The sequence below is a fragment of the Miniopterus natalensis genome, chromosome 2 (assembly GCF_054644295.1).
Source record: "Miniopterus natalensis isolate mMinNat1 chromosome 2, mMinNat1.hap1, whole genome shotgun sequence".
Lineage (NCBI taxonomy): Eukaryota > Metazoa > Chordata > Mammalia > Chiroptera > Miniopteridae > Miniopterus > Miniopterus natalensis.
In genome coordinates, this window is record NC_142082.1 from 103,836,436 (window position 1) to 103,858,988 (window position 22,553).

The window sequence follows — 22,553 nt, forward strand, 5'->3', positions numbered from 1 at the left end:
TTAAGTTTGCAGTAAAATAATGGAGGCCAGATTAGGCGAGATTTTAGAAATGCGGTCAATACCAACAAGAGCGTGAAACCCTGGACGAGTGCCAGCTAGGGGTTCCAAGGAGAAATACCAAAGACAAAATCAATTACTTTTTTAGGACCCAATTTTAAGGAGTGAATAGAATGAAAGAGATTTAATTTCTAGGTTTTAGCCAACCCGTTCTTTGCCAGTCTCTGGAGTAATTATTGTGCTTGGGAGAGCCATTCAGAGTGACCTGGCTCAGAGCACCATCAGACAGATGGGACACCAGAAACAAAAGGAACCAGCATACGGTGGAGTGCCTGCGGAGGAACCAGGAGGCACCTTCCAGATGCCTTGGGGATTGGGGAAACGTTGCCTCTTCAGAGACAACCTCTCCAGGGCACTGGAGAGGCACCCCAGTGTGCCAGCTCAGAGCTTTCTTTATGGATTTTTTTTTAGAAAACGTAGCTCAAAATCCAATGTATTCTAAAATTTACAAGCACATAAAATTCAGTCTGAAAAATAATCTCGAAGTGTAAAAAGAAGAATTGGATGTAAATTCCATTAAAAATTCTAACAAAGGCTCACAAGCACTTTCTTATAATCTAAATTTGCAGAAAATATGTTAATTCAATCCCAAAGTTTGAAATTAAAAAACACCCATTCCAAAGGTGGTTCAAAACTCTCCAGAGCACAGGGGATTGGATTCAAAGGCTGCAGGGCTTAGTTTTTTACTCTGGATGCACATTCAGATTCCTGCACATTTTTCCTCCTCATTGAGTTAGCCACTGTGTGGGTGGGAGAGGCCTTGATGACAGCTGTGTCATGTTCGGTCGGGACTGATGGAGTGGGTCCCTGGATTGTCATCAGACGGCAGGTTCAGAAAGAGGAGGACATGAGCTCTGATTGCAGTACTGAGAGGGAAGGCTCCTGCAGCCACGTGTCCTCGCTCCCTCTTCCTGCAGAGAGCCTGGCTGCATGTGGAGAGTGAGGTCACCTTCCCTGTGGCACTGGCGTGACCCCCCCCCCCCCCCCATGGAGCACTCCTCTTGCTGTCCGTCCTCTGACAACCTGACTCCTAGGGCTGATGGTCATTTCCATGATGAGAGCAACCTTCTGTTCTGAACTTGTGGGGTGAAGGTAAAACCCACCACATAGATAATCTGCTGCGTCTTCTGGTAGGAAGTAGGAGATGTCTTGGGTACTCTTCCTGGTTCAGTTTACTATCAAGAATGGACAATAATATGGCCCTAAATTGGCCACTGTAATTGGTGAGGCCAGTTCAGATTTTTATACTAAAAGCAGAGAGGCCACTAAAACTTTGAGCAGGCCTGAAGGGCTGTTTCACTAGACTGTCTGGCTGTGGCACAGGGCACAGTGTCCCATCCTGTCTCTCGCTGATCTACCACGCCCACCGTTTCCTTGCCATGTGAGGCCTCTGAAGGCTCAACAAAACCCAATGACTTCCAACCACTGTTCAGGGTTGCTTGCTAGCACATGGCCTGAGAGGACCCCGCCACCAGTAGAAAACACACTTTTGCTATTTTCCCAGCAAGAGGATAGAAGCCATGTGTGGTTTGGGAAAAGTGCTCCTTAGCTAAGTGGTGCACAGACATTGGGTCACAGGGAAGGATTTCACCTTTTCACTCTCCCCTGTTTGGTATGCAGTTGATGAGAGCCACACCATCACCCACTGCTGAATTGACAGGGGCCTTTGAGACTCATCCCTGTGACTGCCTGAGAAGTTTGGGTCAAGTGGCTCACTTATCACTTCAATACAACTGCATAAACTTTAGATATACTACAGTCAGCTCCTAAGCAGGACTCAGAATGAGCTCTAACAAAGTCACACAATTAATATAAATGTATTGGGTTGGGGCTAGCTACAGAGCAAACTGAACAGAAGGAAAGGTTTGAATTCAAGGGCAAAATACTATTCATTGCATTATTTGGTATTATTTTAAGCAAGACTGGAACCTTAGATTTTAGCTAAAGGCAAGACCCGTTTGTTCCAATATTAGGGCACTTCTGTTTTTTCAACATGAGAGTTTATACAATTATGATCTAAGTAATTTGGAAATTCTCGCTAGAGTGTAAAAATGGTGTCCTATTAAATACCCTCCATCAAAAAAGTCAAAACAATTATGTGAGTCTGTGATCATGGGTTTATAGCTTTGTGTTTGTTTGTTTAGGGACTGTGGCCATGTGGCAGTGACCTTGCAAATACCCAATATATCCAATCAAGTCAGATCATCCAGATCGGGTAATCCATTTTGGTTTTTGAATATGAATAATCAATTTTACTCTTTGTTGTACAGATGATGTCCCTCCTCAGCCCCCAAAGCAAGAGGGGTCACAGTGAATTTAATTTCTGGGCTGAATGGAAATGAGAGGCAATAGATGGAGAGATGTGAGGATCCTTTAATGCTTCAGACATGCTCCCCTTTCTTCACCAAGACGCCAAAAACTAAGATGAAAGATGTTTGAAGAAAAAAATCATGGAAGTTTAACATTACTAAACCCTTGGCAGGGAGGTATTTTTTTCAACAAGTTTTTATGTTAAACTACTTTATTTGTCTGTTTAAAAACTTTGTCAATTTCTGTTTAAATGTTTTTTCAAAGGTCAAGCTGAGATTTTAGTAACCACAGACAGCAGTTCGTAGCATCCTCCATAAGCCAAAATTCTAGACCTACTCAAGGAAGTGCTTAATGAGCCAGCAGTGCTTGCTAAATATATTGATTTATGGAAGAAACATGGAAAGAAAAGTCTCAAAAAGGAAACGACTGTGAAGCCATGAGGTAGAGTGAAACCTCCTGGAGGAAAAGAAGTTTCATTGCTGGCAAGGAGGTGACTCCACACCAGCCGTGCTCCTCCCAGTGTGGGCCAGGGGCCAGGGGTTCTACTTAGGAATGGAGAGGCAGAGAACACCAAGGGCAGGGGAGCCAGGATCAGCTCCAAGGATGAAAAGCCCCCAGCCTGCTGGTTACAGGCAAGGCTGCTTTCCTGAAAGGGCTTTGGATGGCAAGCAACAAAGATGGAAGAACCGACAGAGCAGAGATCTGCCGACCCTAGGTTAGTTCTGATTCTTAAATTAAAATATTCAGGGTTGGCTAAGACATGTTTCTTGAATTGCACAGCTCATTTAAACAGTGTTTAATAGTGCTGGAAAAAGCTTGCATTTAGCTGTTTTAATAGAGATCTATTTCAGTAAAAACAAAAATTACCAAGAGAAAAAGACCAATCTTTGCCTCTCCCTTAACCATGGTATGAAGACATGAGCCCTGGAATGGAGGCCATCCCAGACACTGCTAGTCAGGTGGCTGCATGGAAAGCAGTGATAACACAGCGAAGCTTCTTGAGAGCTGGCCAGTCAACACCTTCCCTTACCTGCTATGCCCTCCTGGTTGTAGCAGGTCTTATGCATCTTCCCCATGAAGAGCTCCAGGCCAATGATGGCGTAGATGATGATGACGAACAGCACTAGCAGGGCGATGTGCAGCAGGGGGACCATGGCCTTGATGATGGAATTCAGAACCACCTGGAGACCTACAATGACAAATCATGGGCAATAACAGTAGTGAGAACGCCAGCTCCCACTGATTGCACAACGTGCTGTCTTGGATGCCATACTGACACAGTCTCATGCCATCTTCTTAGCAACTGTGCCAGTCAGTGATGTACCACGAGCCCTATGTTTCAGATGAAGAAACTGAGTGACAGAGCAGGAATTTACATCTGGGTTGGCCCAACTCCAAATCTCTCTGGAGGTACATCGAAATGAAACGACTGGTAGGGCTATTCTTCCAAGGGGAAGAACATGTTGTTTCATCCAGAACTATCCAATTTTCTAATACCCCATCTTAGAGACAACCTAGCATCTTCTCCTAGAGCAGTCTCGCTACAGGGAGGGCTCACTTTGACTGGAGGCAGCCACGCAAAGACTTACTGATCACTCAAGAATCTATGGCTGACCCATCTGCTCTAAAACAGATGGAACTGACAGTCCCGAATCAAGGGGGAGGGGCTTCCTTTACTGAAACTGACTTGCACCCCCAGGATACAGCTGGCTGGTGAGCCCTCCATGAGAGGGCTGAGGAAACAGCTCTGAGAACACCTTCTCTGGATCGCATGACAGACCTCTCTTCCTACAGACTTCTCACCAGACCACTTTCCCTCAGGACCTAAGTCTGAAGAACATTATACCCTTCCATTCAAAAACCCCCATGAAGGAAGCCTGTGTTTAGTGGGTACAGACTTTCAGTTTGAGAAAATGAATAAAGTTCTACAGATGGATGGTGGTGGTGGTTGCACAATGTAAATGGACTTAGTGCCACTGAATTGTACACTTAAAAATGGTTAAAAATGGTTAAAATGGTAAATTTATATATATACACACACACACACACATATATATATGTGTGTGTGTGTGTGTATATATATTTATATAAAATCACAATAATTTTTTTTAAAGTACCCAGATCCCTTCAAGAAAAAAAAAAGTAAGTGAAAAACACTGTTTAGCACATTTGTGCTTATCAGTGCACCTCAAGGGCTGTAGGCTTTTACTGCTGGCTTATGGGGAAAAGGACCCCCTTACTTATAAGCTCAGCCATAAACAACACACCAAAAATGCTCCTTGTTTAAGGGGGATGTTGCAAGTTTTCATTTGCAAATGCCAAGGAGGTGGTCACCGGCCAGTCACCCCAGGTTACCCCTAGTCCCAGGAAAGCTTTGTGTCAACAGTGAGCACACAGAGTCTCCACACCCTAGGAGAGATGTGGGGGAAGGGCAGGTTCTCCCTCCTCACATCTAGGTCAACTGTGCAGAAATCATCTTGTGGGCCACCTCTGACACATATACAACAGGACCCCCACCTCTGAATCACACCACAGAGGGCACCTCCAGGGTCGCTGTTTGACTTTCCCACCCACCACAGACATCGGATATCGCCCTACTTCTCTAGTAGTGGGAGCTTGCCCTCTGTGTTCACCCACCAGACTCCTCACTAGGTAAACAAAGGCTGGGCCACCTGCTCCCAGACCACAGGGAGGGGTCACTGGCACTTTGTGATCTGGTGGAGAGGTCTTCACAAGGCTAACTAGAAGAATTCTCCCCAGCCATAGCCAAACTGGTAGAGAAATAAATACATAAATGAAGAGAAAAGCTGGAATCATTTTACCGTGAATTAAGCAGTGCTTTGCAGGCTCCCATTAGAACAAGATGTTTTCAGAGCCCAGTGATTCCATTAATTAGCATGTTGTACACACATTAGCGGTAAAGTATGCGAAGCTACGAGAAAGTTGAAAACTGAACTGCAAAGCAACTTTCAGAGGTGTCCGCTGCAGGGAGAACACTCTAAGTTTTACCCACAGTAAGGGGAGGGAAACCCCCCTATGTGGGCCACCCAGGCCACGAGGGGCCTTTGTTACCAGGCTTTCAGTGCCACAGCCTCAGTTGGCAAGAAAATAGTGGGAGACCCAGGATGGGAAACTCTCCTTTGTGCCACAGCCGAGGGTCTGCTCTTAGGATAAAGACTGAAATACTTCTCACACTCTACAGGGCCCCGGAGGGTCCACTGGCCTCTCCACCCACTTTCATCCCTGTCCCCTTACCCTTCAGACTCCTGGTTAAAGAGCTTTTCTTTTAGGCTCAAATATGCCATACCTCTTCCCATCACAAATGCTGTTCCCTCAGCTAGAACGCTTTTCCCTCCTACTTACCCTTTGGCTCTCAGCCCAAGCATCTCTCTTCCCAGGGATCCTTCCCCAAACTCCCAGACCAGAGAAGTTTCCTTTCTTACATGTCTTCTTGGAACCATTTCCTTTCCCTTGGAGCATCAGTCTCAGTTTGGAATCATATGCTCATTAAGTAGTTTTTTTAACATTTTTGTCTGTCTCTCACATCGGGCTGAATTTCGTGAAGACGTAACTGTCTGTTCTTTGACCATTTTATGGCTAAGGCTTAGCTTGGTGCTGAGCACACGGCGGCTGCTAAGTGTTTACTGAAGGAGTGACATGCAGGCTAAGGAAACGCTGTCACTGTCAGGGAGCTCTGGTGGGCTTTGTTGCAATAAGTCTGCTGGACAGGCAGGGGTGTGCATGGCAGGGAAGGTTCAGGGTTCCGCAGGCCCAGGCAGAGACAACTAACTGAGTGGGATGCAAAGAGGCCAAAAGGAAGTCATAGCAGCCTGGGGCTTCCTTTCAGTCACAGGGATGCCACAGAATTCCTAAAGAATGCTGTTCCCCTGTCTGGGCTCCATTGGCAGCCACCCTGCCCACCTGAGCACCCAGGCCAGGAGACTGATCCCCCAGACTTCTCCCTCCATCAGTGACCAAGTCCTACCAGTTTGATTCTGAAGTGTTTGAGACAGGTTAAATTATTTCTGCTATATAACTAATACATGCTAACTATAGAGAAAATGGAAAACACAGGGAAACAAAAAGGAGAAAGAAGTCACCCATTGTCCTACCACTCAGACATCGCCACTGTCAAGCGTTTGGTATATTTTTTGGATATTTTGGCCCATGACTCATTTTCCTCCTCTCCCTCTCCTTGGTGTTCATCATTCGGTTAACTGATCTTCCTATGTTCAGTTTTACCCAGTCTTCATGCTGCAGTTAGAATGCACAAATTGGAACACGTAGCTCCCCTACTGAAGTCCTCTGATCACTTCCATCACCTACAGGTAAAAATCACCTGACTCCTGCCACAGTTTAACATCTGATTCCAGTTTATACCATAACTCCAGTAATATACCAAACTATCTGAACTTCTGTGGCTTCATGCTTTCTTGACTCAGCATATGCTGTTCCCCCTGCCTGGAATGCCATTCCCTGCCTAACTAAGAGACCCTGGAGCCCCATCTCATCTTTGTATCAGTGCATAGTAGTGACTCAATGCACATAGAACCAAATCACATTTGTAAGCACAGGCTGCTTTCAGAAGACTGAAATCTCAATGACGAAGGAATCAGAAGCCATGTCATTCAATGATCTTTAGAAGGAACTGAAGGCATGCTGTCAGGAAAAGTTAAGACTCGTGGAATGGGAAAAAGCACAGGCAGGGAGGGCAAGATCGATGATTTTTCACATGACTTAAACTGAAGTTTTGAGGAAGAGAAGTTAGATGAATTCTGCTTGACCATAGGGATGGAACCAGGACCAACTAGGAAGCAGTCAGAATGGACCCAGGTTCAACACAAATAAAAACTGTCCAAGAAGCAGACCTATGTGAAGGTGCTAAGAAGTAACAGATGCCCCATCCTCAGAGGTATTCAAACATTGACTAAATCATGCAAGTTCCCAAAGTCCTGTCTCCCTGGAAGGTCTGGCAGCCAGGCACTAGGTAATTTTTGGTGGAAGTAAGCTCTTGGAGGAGGTGCATTGGTAGGGGTTCAGCCACTGGGTAAAGGATTTATTCCCCTGGCACAGCAAAGCCCTGTACACCCTCACCAACGTGATCTGAAGACTAACTGTGGGCCACGTGCAATTCTCAACATTCTACTTGAATTACTCCATTTCCTCCTGGCAACAACCCTATTATTAATCACATTTTACAGTTGAGAAAAGTGAGTCCTAGAGAGGTTCAGTGGCCTGTCCATAGTTACACAGCTGGTGTCTAGTGGCATGGAGGTTAGTGCCAAGTGGCCTGGCTCCAGAGCCTGTGGGCTTCACCACTGCCAAATGCCTCCCCATGCCCTACAGACTGTGGTTCTCAGCCTCCATGATCTATGTCTATAAAGCAGTAACACATGCTTACAACATCTGCCAGGAAGGTGTAGCAGCCTAGTCCCTGCTTCCAGGAGAGCCCAGATGTTTCCCAGGCTAGTCCCAGAAAAGGCTTCTAGCTCCTGCCCACTTTCCTCAGAACCAGCCCGGAAAAGCAGTAGCCAGGCTGGCGTGTGAAGGTATGGGACCAGGATTCCTTCTCTCCAGTCCATCATGAGAATTTGGCTTTCAAGGCCTGGATGTTTACTAGCTTCTTCTTGGAATTGGCTCACAACTGTCCCACAAACAGCTCCTCCAGCTCAAGTTCTCATTTGGAAAACATAGTGACATTTTCCACCCAAGTGTTCTGAGATCGGTCATGCTTATGGGTGATAAGCAATTGCTAGGCCCTTCTTTAGGGCTGACTGATCACACTGGTGGAAGTAAATGGGGCCTTGATAAGCCCGGTGAAGCAGTAGCTACAAAATGCCGTGAACGCAAGATCATAAGGCCTACATGTATGATGATTTTATTTTCCTTGCCAAAATCAGGAAAAAAGATCTAACAAATAGCACTAGTACTTATGGATAGAATATTTGATATGAAAACTATATTGGAAAATTTGGAACATACAATTCCACAAAGATTAACATATAATCTAGAAATATAGTCTCATGTCAGGTGACCTCCTCTTGGTAGATGGAAAAACTACCTAGATGTCTGGCTGCCACACCTTCTAGGTCGATGGGGCTTTAGAAAGTAGGACCATTAAGTTCTGGGGTGAAGGAAAGGACAGAGGTGGAGCTCAGCTAACACATGTGGCTTTCCTTTTGTCCTTCTTAGACTGCTGTAAGGCCCTCTGGCCAAATATATTCCTTCTGCTCAAATATATTTTTTCCAGGGCCCAACTGGAAAATTACAACTTAGGAAAGACTTCAAGGATCTGTGTATATAAATCATCCTGTTTTTACTTAAAATATCAAGAGAAACCACAAATTATGGAGAGCAAACCTGGCATCTGCCATTAAGATAGTGGTGAGATTACCCTGAAAATGCCCAGGTTGACTGAAGTTGGTGCTTCCACACCTGTTGCCGACAGTCTACCATGATGGATGCATGGCCGAGGACATTACATTCCTTTGGTTTATTGAAAAGCACCCCACCAAGCCCTGCTTCTGGTGATGGATTGTTCTGCTCTGGGCCCCAGGGGTGCTATCAGGAAGGAGTCAGAAAGTGACTTCATGAGTAAGAGCCTGAGAAAAGAGGAGAATAAAACTTACTGGCACTGAAAGGTAGTGTGCAGAAGTGTCTGATCCAGGGCTCTGTTTGCTTCAGGCAAACTCTACTCCCATACTCCCCTCTTTCAAATTCAAATTTTAACTCATTCTGGTATAAAATGAGAGGGGAAAAGGGAGAAGTAACTTGGACCCCTGATTGGAGATCTTTGCTAATGTTAGTTTCATTTCACTGCCCAGATTCTACATTGACTTATAACTGTTTTGTTGGTGGCTATATTTCATGTTCCCAACTACTCAGACTCCATGGTTTCAGACAGGAATTAGGAAAGCAATAAAAATGACCAAGGAGATCTGATCACGGAACCCATAGGAAACAATGTTGAAAATCACTGAAGAGAAGTTTGGGTTTAGTGTGGTGGTGGTGGTGGATACAAACTTCTCGCAGATGGACTCAAAGTTTGTCAGAACAGGAAGAGGACTTTGGAATCACCTAACTCGATGCCTTAATTTTTATTCCTTCAAAGGATATTTACTGAGCTATGTTCTATGAGCAACCTGCTGTGTCAGGGATAGGGGTACAGTGATGAGTAAAAGGCCCTCGGGCCTCGCCCTCCCAGAGCTCATAATGGAAGCCAAACATTAATCAAATGATCACAAAACTGAATGATTACAAACTCTGCTAAGATCTTTAATGGAACAGAAGGCTATCATAAGGGTCCTGCTTTAGCAAGGAGGGTAGAGGAAGGCTTCCCAGGAAAGGATGCATGTGGTGAAGGCTGAACCATGAAGATGAAGAGGGCTGGCCACGGGAGTGGGCAGGAAGGTGGGCCCGGGCAGAGGCGTCTGAAAGTTCCAGAAGGCTGTCCGGCTGATTTTACAGACTCATGGGATACTCTTGGCCGCATGCTTTTCCCTTGCCTTTGTTCTACCTCTTTCAAAAACCACTGAAAGGGGATTTGGGGAACCAGTTTACTGATTCTGTATGAAGTCTGAAGCAGAAATCACTTTTACTTTAAGAGAAAACAGTTCAGGATGCACATGATAAGGGTTCTCCTGATAACTTGCTCATTGTGAAATGGAGGAAACAATCCCATCCAATGCCACAGAGGGAGCAGAGGGAGGCAGAGAACTGGGTCAAGAGTCCTCTACTGTTCCACTGGCTTCGGGGCCCCTTTGTCACCAAGATCTCAGCTGACTCATCAAACTGGAAGATTGTGGCACCACCTAAGATGCGGCTGAACAGCAAGCCTAGATGGAAAGAGATGTCTGCTAATCTCAAACCCGGAAAAAATTCTTCTGAAATGGGCCAGACCCCATTCCTGAAGCTTTAGTTTTTTCCATTGAAGTTACTGGTGGTTTCGTTGCTGGCTTAGGATCCTGCAGTGTGTCAGCGCTGTTGTTGGGAAGACATCTCTGTGTCTAGGACAAGGGAGGACTCAGGACCTCCCTCACTGGGCCACACCCAGGAGTTTAGATAATTTCTTTTTTAAAATAATATTTTATTGATTATAGAGGGAGAGGAAGGGAAAGGGATAGAGAGATGAAAACATCGATGAGAGAGAAACATCGATCAGCTGCCTCCTGCACACCCCCTACCGGGGATCGAGCTTGCAACCTGGGCACATGCCCTGACCAGGAATCAAACCAGCTACCTATTTGTTCAAGGGATGATGTTTAACCAGCTGAGCCACACTGGCCAGGGCTAGACAACAACTTGATTTAAACTGGCTGTCCTCTCCTACAGAAAGGTGGCCAGAAAAACACACTGCTTAATCCAGAGTCCAATGAGCTGAACGATGATTAACCGAGAGGCTGGGCCATGAAAGTGAGTTATGCCTTCCATATTAACCAAATTCAAATGAAAGGATAGAGTCAGTGAGCCAACTCTAAGCTTCCTTACCAGCTTCTCCTGGGACTTGGATGCTGTCTGAAAGGAATGTATTCCCATCAAGTCAAGAATATTGTCTTTACCATGTCCACTTAGCCCACTGGACCTCACTCATCTTGAACCTGGGACACTGACTTTGAAAGAGTGTAGATGAAACACCAACCTCTCTCAGGAGAAAATCTAGAATGAGTCTTTCTTTCGTCAGGTGCCTTCTCTCTCTAAGTCTGCCCTAACAGAAATGCCATCAGAGGAGCTCCCCTCCCCTAATGGAGAGGAACCAGTGTACCCAGGGGTAGAAAGCTCTTCCTCCAAGGGTTAAGGTTGTCTTTCTTCAGCACCACAGACAGTTCTGCATCCCTCAGTTGGGAGCTTACTGAGCACCTACGAAGTATCCTGCCAATGCTGTGGGAGGTGGGGAAGGAAGGCAGGGTGGTGCAGTGGTTAAAGCACAGGGTCCCCTGGAGCCAAATGACTGGGTTGAATCCTGGCTCTACCACTTCTCAGCCATGTGATGTTGGAAGCTACTTGACCTCATCTTAAAGTATCATCTTAAAGTTAGGATGATGATAGTACCTACCTTATAAACAAGTTAATTCATATCAAGTGCTCAGAACAATGTCTGGCCCATCATAAATGCCATTATTATTGTAGGTGTGGTGAGGCTATCAGTGGAATCTAAAGCAGTGAACATGCATACGGATCACATAGGATTTTGTTAAAATGCAGATTTTGATTTGCTCCCTCTGGGGAGGGTACTGAGTTCTGCTTTTCTGACCAGGCCCCAGGTGATGCCAAAGCTGCCACTGACCAAACTTTGGGGAGCCAGGCCCCAGAGCTCTGCAGTCATGCTGGGAGGCCACACTCTCGGCTGGCCTGAGGTCCGAGGCACTCTTAGCAGTTACTGGATTTTCACTGGAGCTGGTGATACTTGTCACATCACTCTTATCAGGTGATTTGTATAACTGGTAAAGTATGTACTCTTATCAGGTGATTTGTATAACTGGTAAAGTATGTGAAGCCAATGTTGGTGCAGAAAATGCCACACTCTAACTGGTATGAGGTCCTACAGAGTCATATACTAAAATTTTTGTTATTTTAATTTTTTTCTTAACACATGATCACTGCAGGGGGCAAGACAGGGACTATGCCTACACTGCACCACTGGAGAGCAGAAGAAAGGTATGTCTCTCCTTCTAGCTACAATATAAGCTGACCAGCAATTATGGAAGGGACTCTGATGGCTCAACCCACTGCTGCGACGTTACAGGTAGGAGCAGCTCAGCATCAATTTTCCCTCTTGAGAGTGGGCCTGCATCATGACTACTCTTGCCAAGCCTGCATCGCCAAATGTTACTGGTGGCCACCAACTGACCAATCCATGCCTTCGCAGTGGCCATCAATTATGAAACTCTCTTATCTCCTTGTCTCCAAGACAGTGTACAATTTTAGTTCTCCCAACTCCATAATTAGTTCTTCGCCTCCATCCTTCCCTCCCTCCCTTCTGGACCTCCTTTAGTCTGAGGAACACTGCAAAGACAAAAGAGATGAAGTCCCGCCCACGAGGAACTTTCAGCTCCATGGAGAGGCAGACATGAAAACAGCTAATTGCAGAAGAAGGTGATAATCTTCCTAAGAAGTTGTCCAAAGAACTGTGAAAGCATAAAGGAGGGAGAGACTCCCTTAACCTGGGAGAGTAAGACAAAGTGCCAGCGAATGGACATGTGCACTGTGTATGTCAGGAGGTGAAGCTTCTTTCTGCCCTTTACTCAGTTAATCTTTTACCCTTTGTGTCTCTCTCAACTCCCCTTCTCAGGAAATTCATTCACTTCACTCCCTCCTAAAGGTTCAATGGTCATCACTATAAGTGAGTCCAAATTTGCAATACACTTTCTTTGCCCTCTCTTTTGAGTTCAAGCCATGTAGCTCTATAAGCTACTAGATATTTCTACTGGGTTGTCCTACCATCTCCTTAGACTCAATAAATCTAAACCTGAACTCATAGCCTTCTCCCTATAATTGGTCCCCACGATGCTTGAACTTGGCAGTCACTCTTGTTTACTTCTTTACCAGATGCCAGCAATTCTTCATCCATAGCATCTGTCGTATCTACTCTTCCCTCTGCACCCACTACTGTCTTTACTGTCTCCTGTCTGGATTGGTATATGGGGATTCCTGCTTCCAGTTTCCTGCCACCCGACCCATTCTGCACCATTACCCCATTACTCCTCCTAAAATTGCCCTGCTCAGAAATCCCTTCTGCATAATCTGCACCATAGTAAGTACTCAAATTAATTTGTAGAAAGAATAAAACCAAGCTACAAATATCAGGATAGTAGAAACACATGGGAAGGAGAGCAATCTGTGGAGAGAACCATGTTGAGAGGACCTGTGATGATTCCAGCCCAAGATGACCTACAGGGAAGGATCTTGGGACATAAAACCCTGGCTTCACTCTTTTCCCTCTTGCTGAGCTCCTGCTCTGCTCCCCATTGAATGAAACTAGCTGGGAGCCAGAGAACAAGGGAGTCTTTAATGTAGTCCATATGGTCAGCCAAGTGGAGAAAGATGGAGAGTGGATTGGTGGGGCAAATGAAACAATGTAGGGCAGGCAGACAAGTAGCTTAGAGTAGCTGGCAAAGTATCATTGGCTTTCTATGTGCCACCATCACCATTCCATTAAACCAGGAGGAATTACCCTATCTGTAGGGCTTCTGAGTTTTATGATCAAGACGTCTCCTCCTTGGGAGGGTGATCAGATACATGTCTAACTCATTAGCCAAGTCCGGGTCCTCATCTTCCAAAGTTATACCTGACTGGAATCTACAAATGAATTCTCTTATCAGCATGTGTGGTTGTGACTATCATCATCAGTGTTGTCGTCATTGTCGTCATCATCATCATCATCATCATCACCATCATCAGGTTGTGACGACTGACTTATGCTTACTTCTGATCTTCATGAACCAGTTAGGACTGGCTAGAAATCGGAGGTAAGAAGAACTTCACAGATCATGTTTTGTACCTTCATTTAGCTAATGGAGCAACAGACACTTTTAATAGTTTCATAGGCTTAATAACTTTCAGAAGAAAATAGATCTAGAACTAGAAAGCAGGTAGTTCTCTCTTGAGTTAAAGAGTAAGTTTGTCACACTGAGGGTCAAAGGTGCCTGAAACATTTTCTTCCTGGAAGAGTCTTTCTATGAAGGGGAGAGGAACTCTTGCCTGATTGCTTTCCTGCAGGTCTCAAGGTGGTGGTGTTTTTTCATCATGTTCATATTAAAATGTCCTTATTCATTAGAGGTTTTCATTTATTTTTAATTGAGCCTTTCCATGTTAATAAATTTCTGCATCCCACAAGTGGTTTGATGAATATTAAAGGAGGCTTTTGTCCCAGGAAAGAAATGGTGTATATTATGTTTCCTAATAAATTAAAAACTATGATAGTAATTAAAATATCAACCTTCACATTGAATTAATTTTTTGTATTAGCAATAGGGGTTGGGATGAGAAAAAACACAAGATATCCTGATATTAGTAAAAAATTAAATATGGAAATAAGATGATCCAAAGCAAACAATAATCATGATAATATCAGCTCCCTTTCTTGGGGACTTGGTATATGCTTTAAATATATAATTTCACTTAATTAATCAACTATTTTGATAAAGAAAAATGAACTGAGACTTAGTTAAGACAGGTAATTTTTCCAAGATTACACACCACGTAAATGTTGGATCTGGAGTCAAAAGTCAAGCCAACCTCACTTTAAATCCTCCACTCAAATCCAGGCAAAAATGGCAAGTATATTCCACGACTTCCTGACCCTGTGCCATGGCAGATATTGTTATTAATCATGGCCTCTCATTCTCTGCTCCCAGAAGGGGCTTTACAATTCTTCCCAACAGTGTATCTCCCATGACAACACGAATTCACTGGAAATGACGGGATCATGACTTGGCACCCTGTGTGTTCCTTCCCTACTGGTGATAAACTATCTTTCAGCTATGGGCAGAATAGGAAGCAGACCTCTTTTGGTACCTGCTATGATATAGATGCTGAGGCCTTAACTTTTCCTTCTTTTAAAAAACTTGTTGATAAAAGATTTGTGAGATATAATATATACAGATGCATAAAAGAAAGATGTCACAGTCTATAATTTATAACAAAACAAATAGCTATGTAATATCATACAGGTCAAGAAACAGAACATCACTAGCTCCCCAGAAGCCCCACTCATGCCCCTTACTGAGCCCTTCCTACATCAAGATAATCACTATATTATACTTAAATAACAAGATAAAATGTAATTCACCACATTAATAAAAATTCGTGAATCTATCAATAGATTTAGAGAACGCTTCATAAAATTTCATAAAATTCATCATTTATTTCCCAATCTTTTACATTCTTGTTCGTATTTCCCATTCTTATTATTCTCTGCGCTTGATTCTCAATATTTTCCATAACCTCTCTACAGTTCAATAATTCTGTTTTCTGTGACAAGTCCTCTTTTAAATCCTTTCACTGCATTTTTCAAATTTATTATTGTATTCTTAATTTCCAAAATTTACATATGACTCTTTTCCATATCTTCTGGTTCCTGTGGGGCCCAGTGGTGCAGTCTCCCTGGCCACTTGAGCTGGGTGGTCCAGGAGTGTCCCTTGTGTGGGCGGTGTGTGCTTTCCTGTTTAGCTGAGCCTTTACTGATGTTGCCAAGTCAATGGGAGGGATTTCCCCTCAGGCTGACTGGCTATGAGGAATGGGTTTGAGTGACTATATTGGACAAGCTATTGTGCAGGCGCTGATACCATGAAGTAGGTTTCTCTTTAGCAGGGCTCTGTTGCCTGTTGAGTTCACCATGTTATTGTTTGTGGGGCTGGTTGGGTGGTACTCTGGTGTGGTTTGAAGCCAGCCACCAGGTATGTTGGTCTTGGGGCCTCTTAGTAGGGGCTCTGGTGTAGGCCAAGGTCAGCCACTGTCTGTGCCCAACCAGAGCCACCTGGTCGGAGCTACAAAGTGATCTGTAGAAGGTTGCCACCTGTTCTGGGCTTGGAGGTACCTGGGAAAGACTAAATTGTGAACTGAGGTGGGCTGATACTAGTGCCAGGCTTGGGGCTGCTTAGCAAGAGATACAGGGCATGCTGAGGCCAGATGCTGCTTGTTTGGGGTTTGTGAAGCTTTGAGAGATTTTAGGAAAGTCTGCAATGCGAGATGAGGCAGGTTGTGTAGAAAAGCTGTTGGAAGAGGTTCACACCAGCCTGCAAGTTGGGTGGGGCAGGGTCCCAGGGAATCACCAGAGCAGAGTGAATGGTGTTCACCAAATTAATAGAAAGCTCAGATTTGGTGCCCACCTGGGCCTGCCAGCTATGTGGGGGTAAGGCTCAACAAAGGGAATGCTCCTTGAGTGCCCAGCTCTGGTGGCCAGGGGGTCTTGCATTCTGGGTCCCACAGCACTATAATAATTAGAAAGACAGTTCCTAGCAGGCTGGCACCCTACTACCCCACTCAGGGCACTACGCAGACAGCGGATTAAAATGCACCCTCAGTCTTTCTGTGAGAAAGGCTATTTATTTGTCCGGGAGCTCCAGCCTGAGCAGCAGACTTCAGGTTTGCCATGCATTGAGAGGCTATAAATATGCTCTCAGGGAACATAGGTTGGTGAGTGCCATCTTCACTTGGCTCACTAAAGCTTTCTGGTATCTCCCCCAAAGAAGCACCAATTTTTGCAACTGCCACCCAGGGAACACCTCCAGATTATCTGGTCTGGAGGCCAGGTGTTTTGATTGTAGTCCCACAATTCTGTATATATTTGCATACTTTAAAAGCTAATGCTTGAGGGCCTGGCTTTCAATCTGCCTGAAACTAGGTGCTCATTAAGTTCCTTTCCTTTGGAATACTGGCAGATTTGGTAGATGCTCAACAACTGGGACCTATCAAGAATAAATCAGGCTGCTTAAATAATCACCAAGGTTTGAGAAACAACCAAAGCTAGAGCTAAGTTGAAATAACATTTTAATTATAGGGTCCAAGAAGAAGAAAGAGGGAGAGAAAAAGGGGTAGAAAACTTCTTTAAAGTAATGATTGAAAACTTTCTTAACCTGAAGAAGGAAACAGACATTCATCTCCAAGAAGCTCTGAGAATTTCAAACACAATGAATCCCGAAAGATCCACACCAAGGCATATTGCAATTAAAACGTCAAATGTTAGCCCAGCTGGCATGGCTCAGCAATTGAACATCAACTTATGATCCAGGAGATCAAGGTTTGATTCCCGATCAGGGCATATGCCCAGACTGTGGGTTCGATCCCAAGCAAAAGGCAGTGTGCAGGAGGCAGCCAATCAATGACTCTTATCATTGATGTTTCTATCTCTCTCTCTCCCTCTCCCTTCCTCTCTCCAAAATCAATATATATATATATAAATGTCAAAAGTTAAATACACAAAAAGAATCTTAAAAGCAGCATGAGAAAATTAACTTGTTACATACAGGAAATCCCCATGAGACTATCAGGAGATTTTTCAAAGCCCCATGAGACTATCAGGAAATTTTTCAAAGCCCCATGAGACTATCAGGAGATTTTTCAGCAGAAACTTGGCAAACCAGAGGGGGTGGCATGATATATTAAAAGTGCTAAAAGAAAAAAAATTTCAATCAAGAGTATTCTACCCAGCAAAGTTATTCAGAATTGAAGGAAAAAGACTTACAAAAAAGCAAAAGCTAAAGGAGTTCATTAAAACTAAACCAATCTTATAAGAAATGTTAACAAAACTTCTTTAAGCTGTAAAGAAAGGGCATTAATTAGTAACAAGAAAAAATAAATAAATATAAATCTAACTGCCAATAGTAAATATGTATGTATATAGGGTTGGGCAAAAGTAGGTTTAAAGTTGTGAGTACATGAAGCACAGAGTTTATTCTTGTATTATTATTTATTAATTATGGTATTATTTTCAAGAAGTGTATTAATTACTGATAAAGGTAGTATGAAGACTAAAACACAAAAGTAGTAAAAATAGCTATAACTACAATAATCAGAAAAGGATACACAGAATAAAAAGATGTAAAGTGTGACATCAAAAACATAAAATGCCATCTGATTTGCTTCTAAACCCAGGGCTTGAAAAGCAGACTTTGGTGTACATCTTGGTCCTGTTCAAACACACCCAGCCCCCAGCCCCAACAGAGGGAACCAGGAGCTGTGGAGTGCAGAAAGCTTCAAACAGGATACTCAAGGCAATCACAAACAGCATCTGACATTGGCCTGAACCACAGACCATCCAAAGACTGGAAGTCCTAGCAAATCTACTTAATACATAGAAAAAAATCTAAACAGGCAGCAAAAACAGGGAGACAAAAAACAAGCTCCAAATGAAAGAATAAAAGAATTTTCCAGAAAGAGAGCTAAGTGAGATGGAGATAAGCAATCTATCAGATATAGAGTTCAGAATGCTGATCATACAGGTGTTCAACAGCATGAGAAAAGATATTGAAACTGTGAAGAAAAATAAGAATGACATAGTAGAAATAAAAAATACATTGGAAGGCACAAACAGAAGATATGGGGAAGATGAGGATCAGATCAGTGAATTAGAAGACAGGGTAGAAAAAAATCACTCAATCAGAGAACCAAAAAGAAAAAAAAATTAAAAAACAGGAGAGCAGTTTAAGGGAGCTATGGGGCAACATGAAACATAACAATACTCACATCATACTCCTATGATGATATAGAAAGTAAGCATGAGTTAGAGAACCTGTTTGACGAAATAATGGCAGAAAACTTCCCTAACCTGGTAAAGGAAAAAGCCACACAAGTTCATGAGGCACAGAGTGTCCCAAGCAAGAGGAACCCAAAGAGGCCCGCACCCAGACACATCATAATTAAAATGCCCAAAATTCAAGACAGAGAGAGAATCTTAAAGGCAGCAAGAGAAAAGCAACTTGTTACCTACAAAGGAGCTTGCATAAGGCTGTCAGCTGATTTCTCATCAGAAACTCTAGGTCAGAAGGGAATGGCATGAAATATTCAAGGTAATGCAAAACAAGGATCTGAAACTAAGACTACTCTATCCAACAAGGCTATTATTCAAAATAGATGGTGAAATAAAGAGCTTCCCAGACAAAAAGGCTAAAGGAGTTTATCACCACCAAACCTGCATTGTGAGAAATGTTAAAGGGACTGCTGTAATAAGAAGTTGAAATACAGAGAAAGAGAAACAGGCATAAAAAAATAAAATGGCAGTAGATAAGTACCTATCAACAATAACCTTAAATATAAATGGATTAAATGTTCCAATCAAAAGACATAGGGTGGCTGAATGGATAAGAAAACATAACCCAAATATATGCTGTCTACAAGAGACCCACCTCAGAACAAAAGACTCACACGGGCTGAAAAATATAACAACAAAAAACTTCTGGAGGACTTTAAAGAAGAGATCAACAGCAATACAGTCATAGTATGGGACTTTAACAACCCACTGACTTTAATGGGTAGATATTCTAGACAAAAAGTCAACAAGGAAACAGTAACTCTAAATGACACATTAGATCAGTTGGATTTAATTGATATTTATAGAACATTTTACCCCAAAGCTGCAGAATATACATTCTCCTCAAGTGCACATGGGACATTCTCAAAGACAGACCACATATCAGGACACAAAATAAGTCTCTACAAGTTCAAGAAGACTGAAATCATATCAAGCATCATCTAGGACATTTACACCATGGACTACTATACATCTGTAAAAAATAAGGATCCCTTACCCTTTGAGACAGCATGGTGGGACCTGGAGAGTATTGTGCTAAATGAAATAAGCCAATCAGAGAAAGACAAGTATCACATAATCTTACTCATATGTGGAATCTAATGAACAAAATAAACCAATGAACAAAATAGACCCAGAGACATATAAGTATGGAACAGACTGATGAATCTGAGGGAAGGCAGGCATAAGTGGGTGGGAGGGGAGAGATTAACCTAATAACTTACATGCATATATGCATAACCCATGGACATAGACAATACTGTGGTAAAGGCCTGGGGGGGGGAGGGGTACGGGGGAAGGGGATCAATGGGGGAAAAAGGGAGACATTTGTAATACTTTCAACAATAAACATAAATTAATAAGAAAACAAAAACATAAAATGGGATAGGGGAGTAAAAATGTAGAATTTTATAATGCATTCAAATTTAAGATGTTTTCAGCTTAAAACAGATATACATGGCGTCCCCCAAAATGTACACATACTTTGAATAATTATCAGTTCCAATGGGTTAAATCTGAAAAGAAAGAAACATTAATTGAGCTACCAGCTGTTAAAGTGTACATACATTTTTTTGGGACATCCTGTATATGCTGTTATATGTGATATAAAGAGAGGAATCTAAGCATAATACTAAGGAAAGTAATCAAAGAACAAGGGAAGACAGCAAGAGAAGAGAAAAACAGAGGAACTACAAAACAGCCAGAAAACATTTTTTAAAATGGCAATAAGTACATATCCATCAATAATTACATAAAATATAAATGGAATAAATTCTCCAATCTAAAGACAAGGCATGGCTGAATGAATTAAAAACTCCTACAAGATCCATCTATTTGTGGCCTACAAGAGACTCACTTCAGATGTAAGGACACACACAGAATGAAAGTGAAATGATGGAAAAAAATATTCCACACAAATGGAAACCAAAAGAAAGCTGGGGTAGTTACACTTGTATCAGACAAAATGGACTTTAAAACAAGACTGTAATAAAAGAAAAAGAAAGACATTACATAATGATAAATGTGTCAATCCAACAAGAGGATATAATATTTGTAAATATAAATGCACCCAATATAGGAGCACCTAAAAATATAAATATTAACAGACCTAAAGGGGAGAAGTTGACAGCAACACAATAATAGTAGGGGTTTTAATACCCCACTTACATCAATGGATAAATCATCCGGACAGGTAATCAATAAAGAAACATTAGCCTTAAATATTAGATCATATGAACTTAACAGATATACACAGACCATTCCATCCAAAAGCAGCAGAATACACATTCTCCTCACATGTAACATCTTCCAGGGTAGACCACATTAGGCCACAAAACAAGTATTAGTAATTTAAGAATAAAATCGTATCAAACATCTTTTCTGAGTACAATTGTATGAAACGAAATATAAGAAGAAAAGTGAAAAAAAATCACACATACGTGGAGATTAAACAATAGGCTATTGAATAATCAATAGGTAAATTAAGAAATCAAAATATACCTTGGGACAAATAAAAATGGAGATACAACTTAACCAAAATCTATGGCATGCAGCAAATGTAGCTCTAAGAGGGAAGTTCATAACTACAGGCTTACATCAAGAAACAAGAAAAATCTCAAATAAACAATCTAGCCTGGCTGGGCATGGCTCAGTAGTTGAGCATTGACCGAGGATCCAGGAGATCATGGTTCGATTTCCTGTCAGGGCACATGCCTAGGTGGTGGGCTTGATCCCCAGTCGGGGGCATGCAGGAGGCAGCTGATTAATGATGACTCTCTTATCATTGATGTTTCTACCTCTCTCTCTCCCTCTCCCTTCCTTTCTCTGAAATCAATAAAGATATATTTAAAAAGGAAGCAAACAAACAAAAACCAATCTAACTTTACACCTCAAGAAATTAGACAATAAACAACATAAGAAGCAAATACCAAAGAGTAGAGAGAAAACAAATGAAATTGAGACTAAAAAGAAAATAGAAAGATAAAAAAACTAAGAGCTCTTTCTTTGAAAAAATAAACCAAATTGACAAATGTTTAGCTGGACTCACCAAGCAAAAAAGAGAGAGGCCTCAAATAAAAACATCATAAATGAAAGAGGATTTAACTCCTATCCTTCTCAAACTCTTAAAAAACAAAACAAAACAAACAAACCCAAAAAAAACTAAAGAGGAAGGAATACTTCCAAACTCATTTTATAAGGCCAGCGTTATCCTGATACCAAAACCAGACAAGGACACCATACACACACAAAAAACTTAAGGGCTGATATCCCTAATGAGCATAGATGCAAAAATCCTAAACAATTATTAGCAAACCAAATTAAATGATACATTTAAAGGATCATACACAATGATCAAATGGTATTTATTCAGGGAATGCACAAATCGTTCAACGTCCATAAATCAATCAGTGTGATACACCACAGTAACAAAATGAAGGGTAAAAAATCACACAATCATCTCAACAGATACAGAGAAAGTATTTGGGAAAATTCAACATCCATTTATGATAAAAACTCTTAACAAATTGTATATAGAAGAAACAAACCTCAACATAATAAAGGCCATATATGACAAACACACAGCTAACTTTATACTTAATGCTGAAAAACTGAAAGTTTTTCCTCTAAGATCAGAAACAAGAAAAAAATGCCTACTCTTGCCACTTCTATTCAACATAGTACTGAAAGTTCTACAAAGAAAAATAAAAGACATTCAAATTCGAAAGAAGTAAAACTATCTCTATTTGCAGATGATATGATTTTATATACAGAAAAGGTGCCTAAAAGTGCCAACAACAACAAAACAATTGTTAAAACTAATATGCAAATTCAGTAAAGTTGCAGGGTACAAAATCAACTTGCAAAAATCTGTTACATTTCTATACACTAACAGTGAAGGTGTTCATTTTTTAATTTCTCAGAAACAGACATTAAGAAAACA

The 22,553-nt window shown here is 42.2% G+C and overlaps 1 protein-coding gene across 1 annotated transcript in view; it reads right to left on the minus strand.

Moving 5' to 3' along the window:
* The window catches only part of CACNA1C (calcium voltage-gated channel subunit alpha1 C), a 589,282-nt gene that overhangs the window by 180,141 nt on the left and 386,588 nt on the right, over positions 1–22,553 (minus strand). The window contains exon 6 of the mRNA XM_087814454.1: positions 3,398–3,556. Coding sequence (XP_087670580.1) covers positions 3,398–3,556 — 159 coding nt within the window. The remainder of the gene's footprint in view (positions 1–3,397; positions 3,557–22,553) is intronic.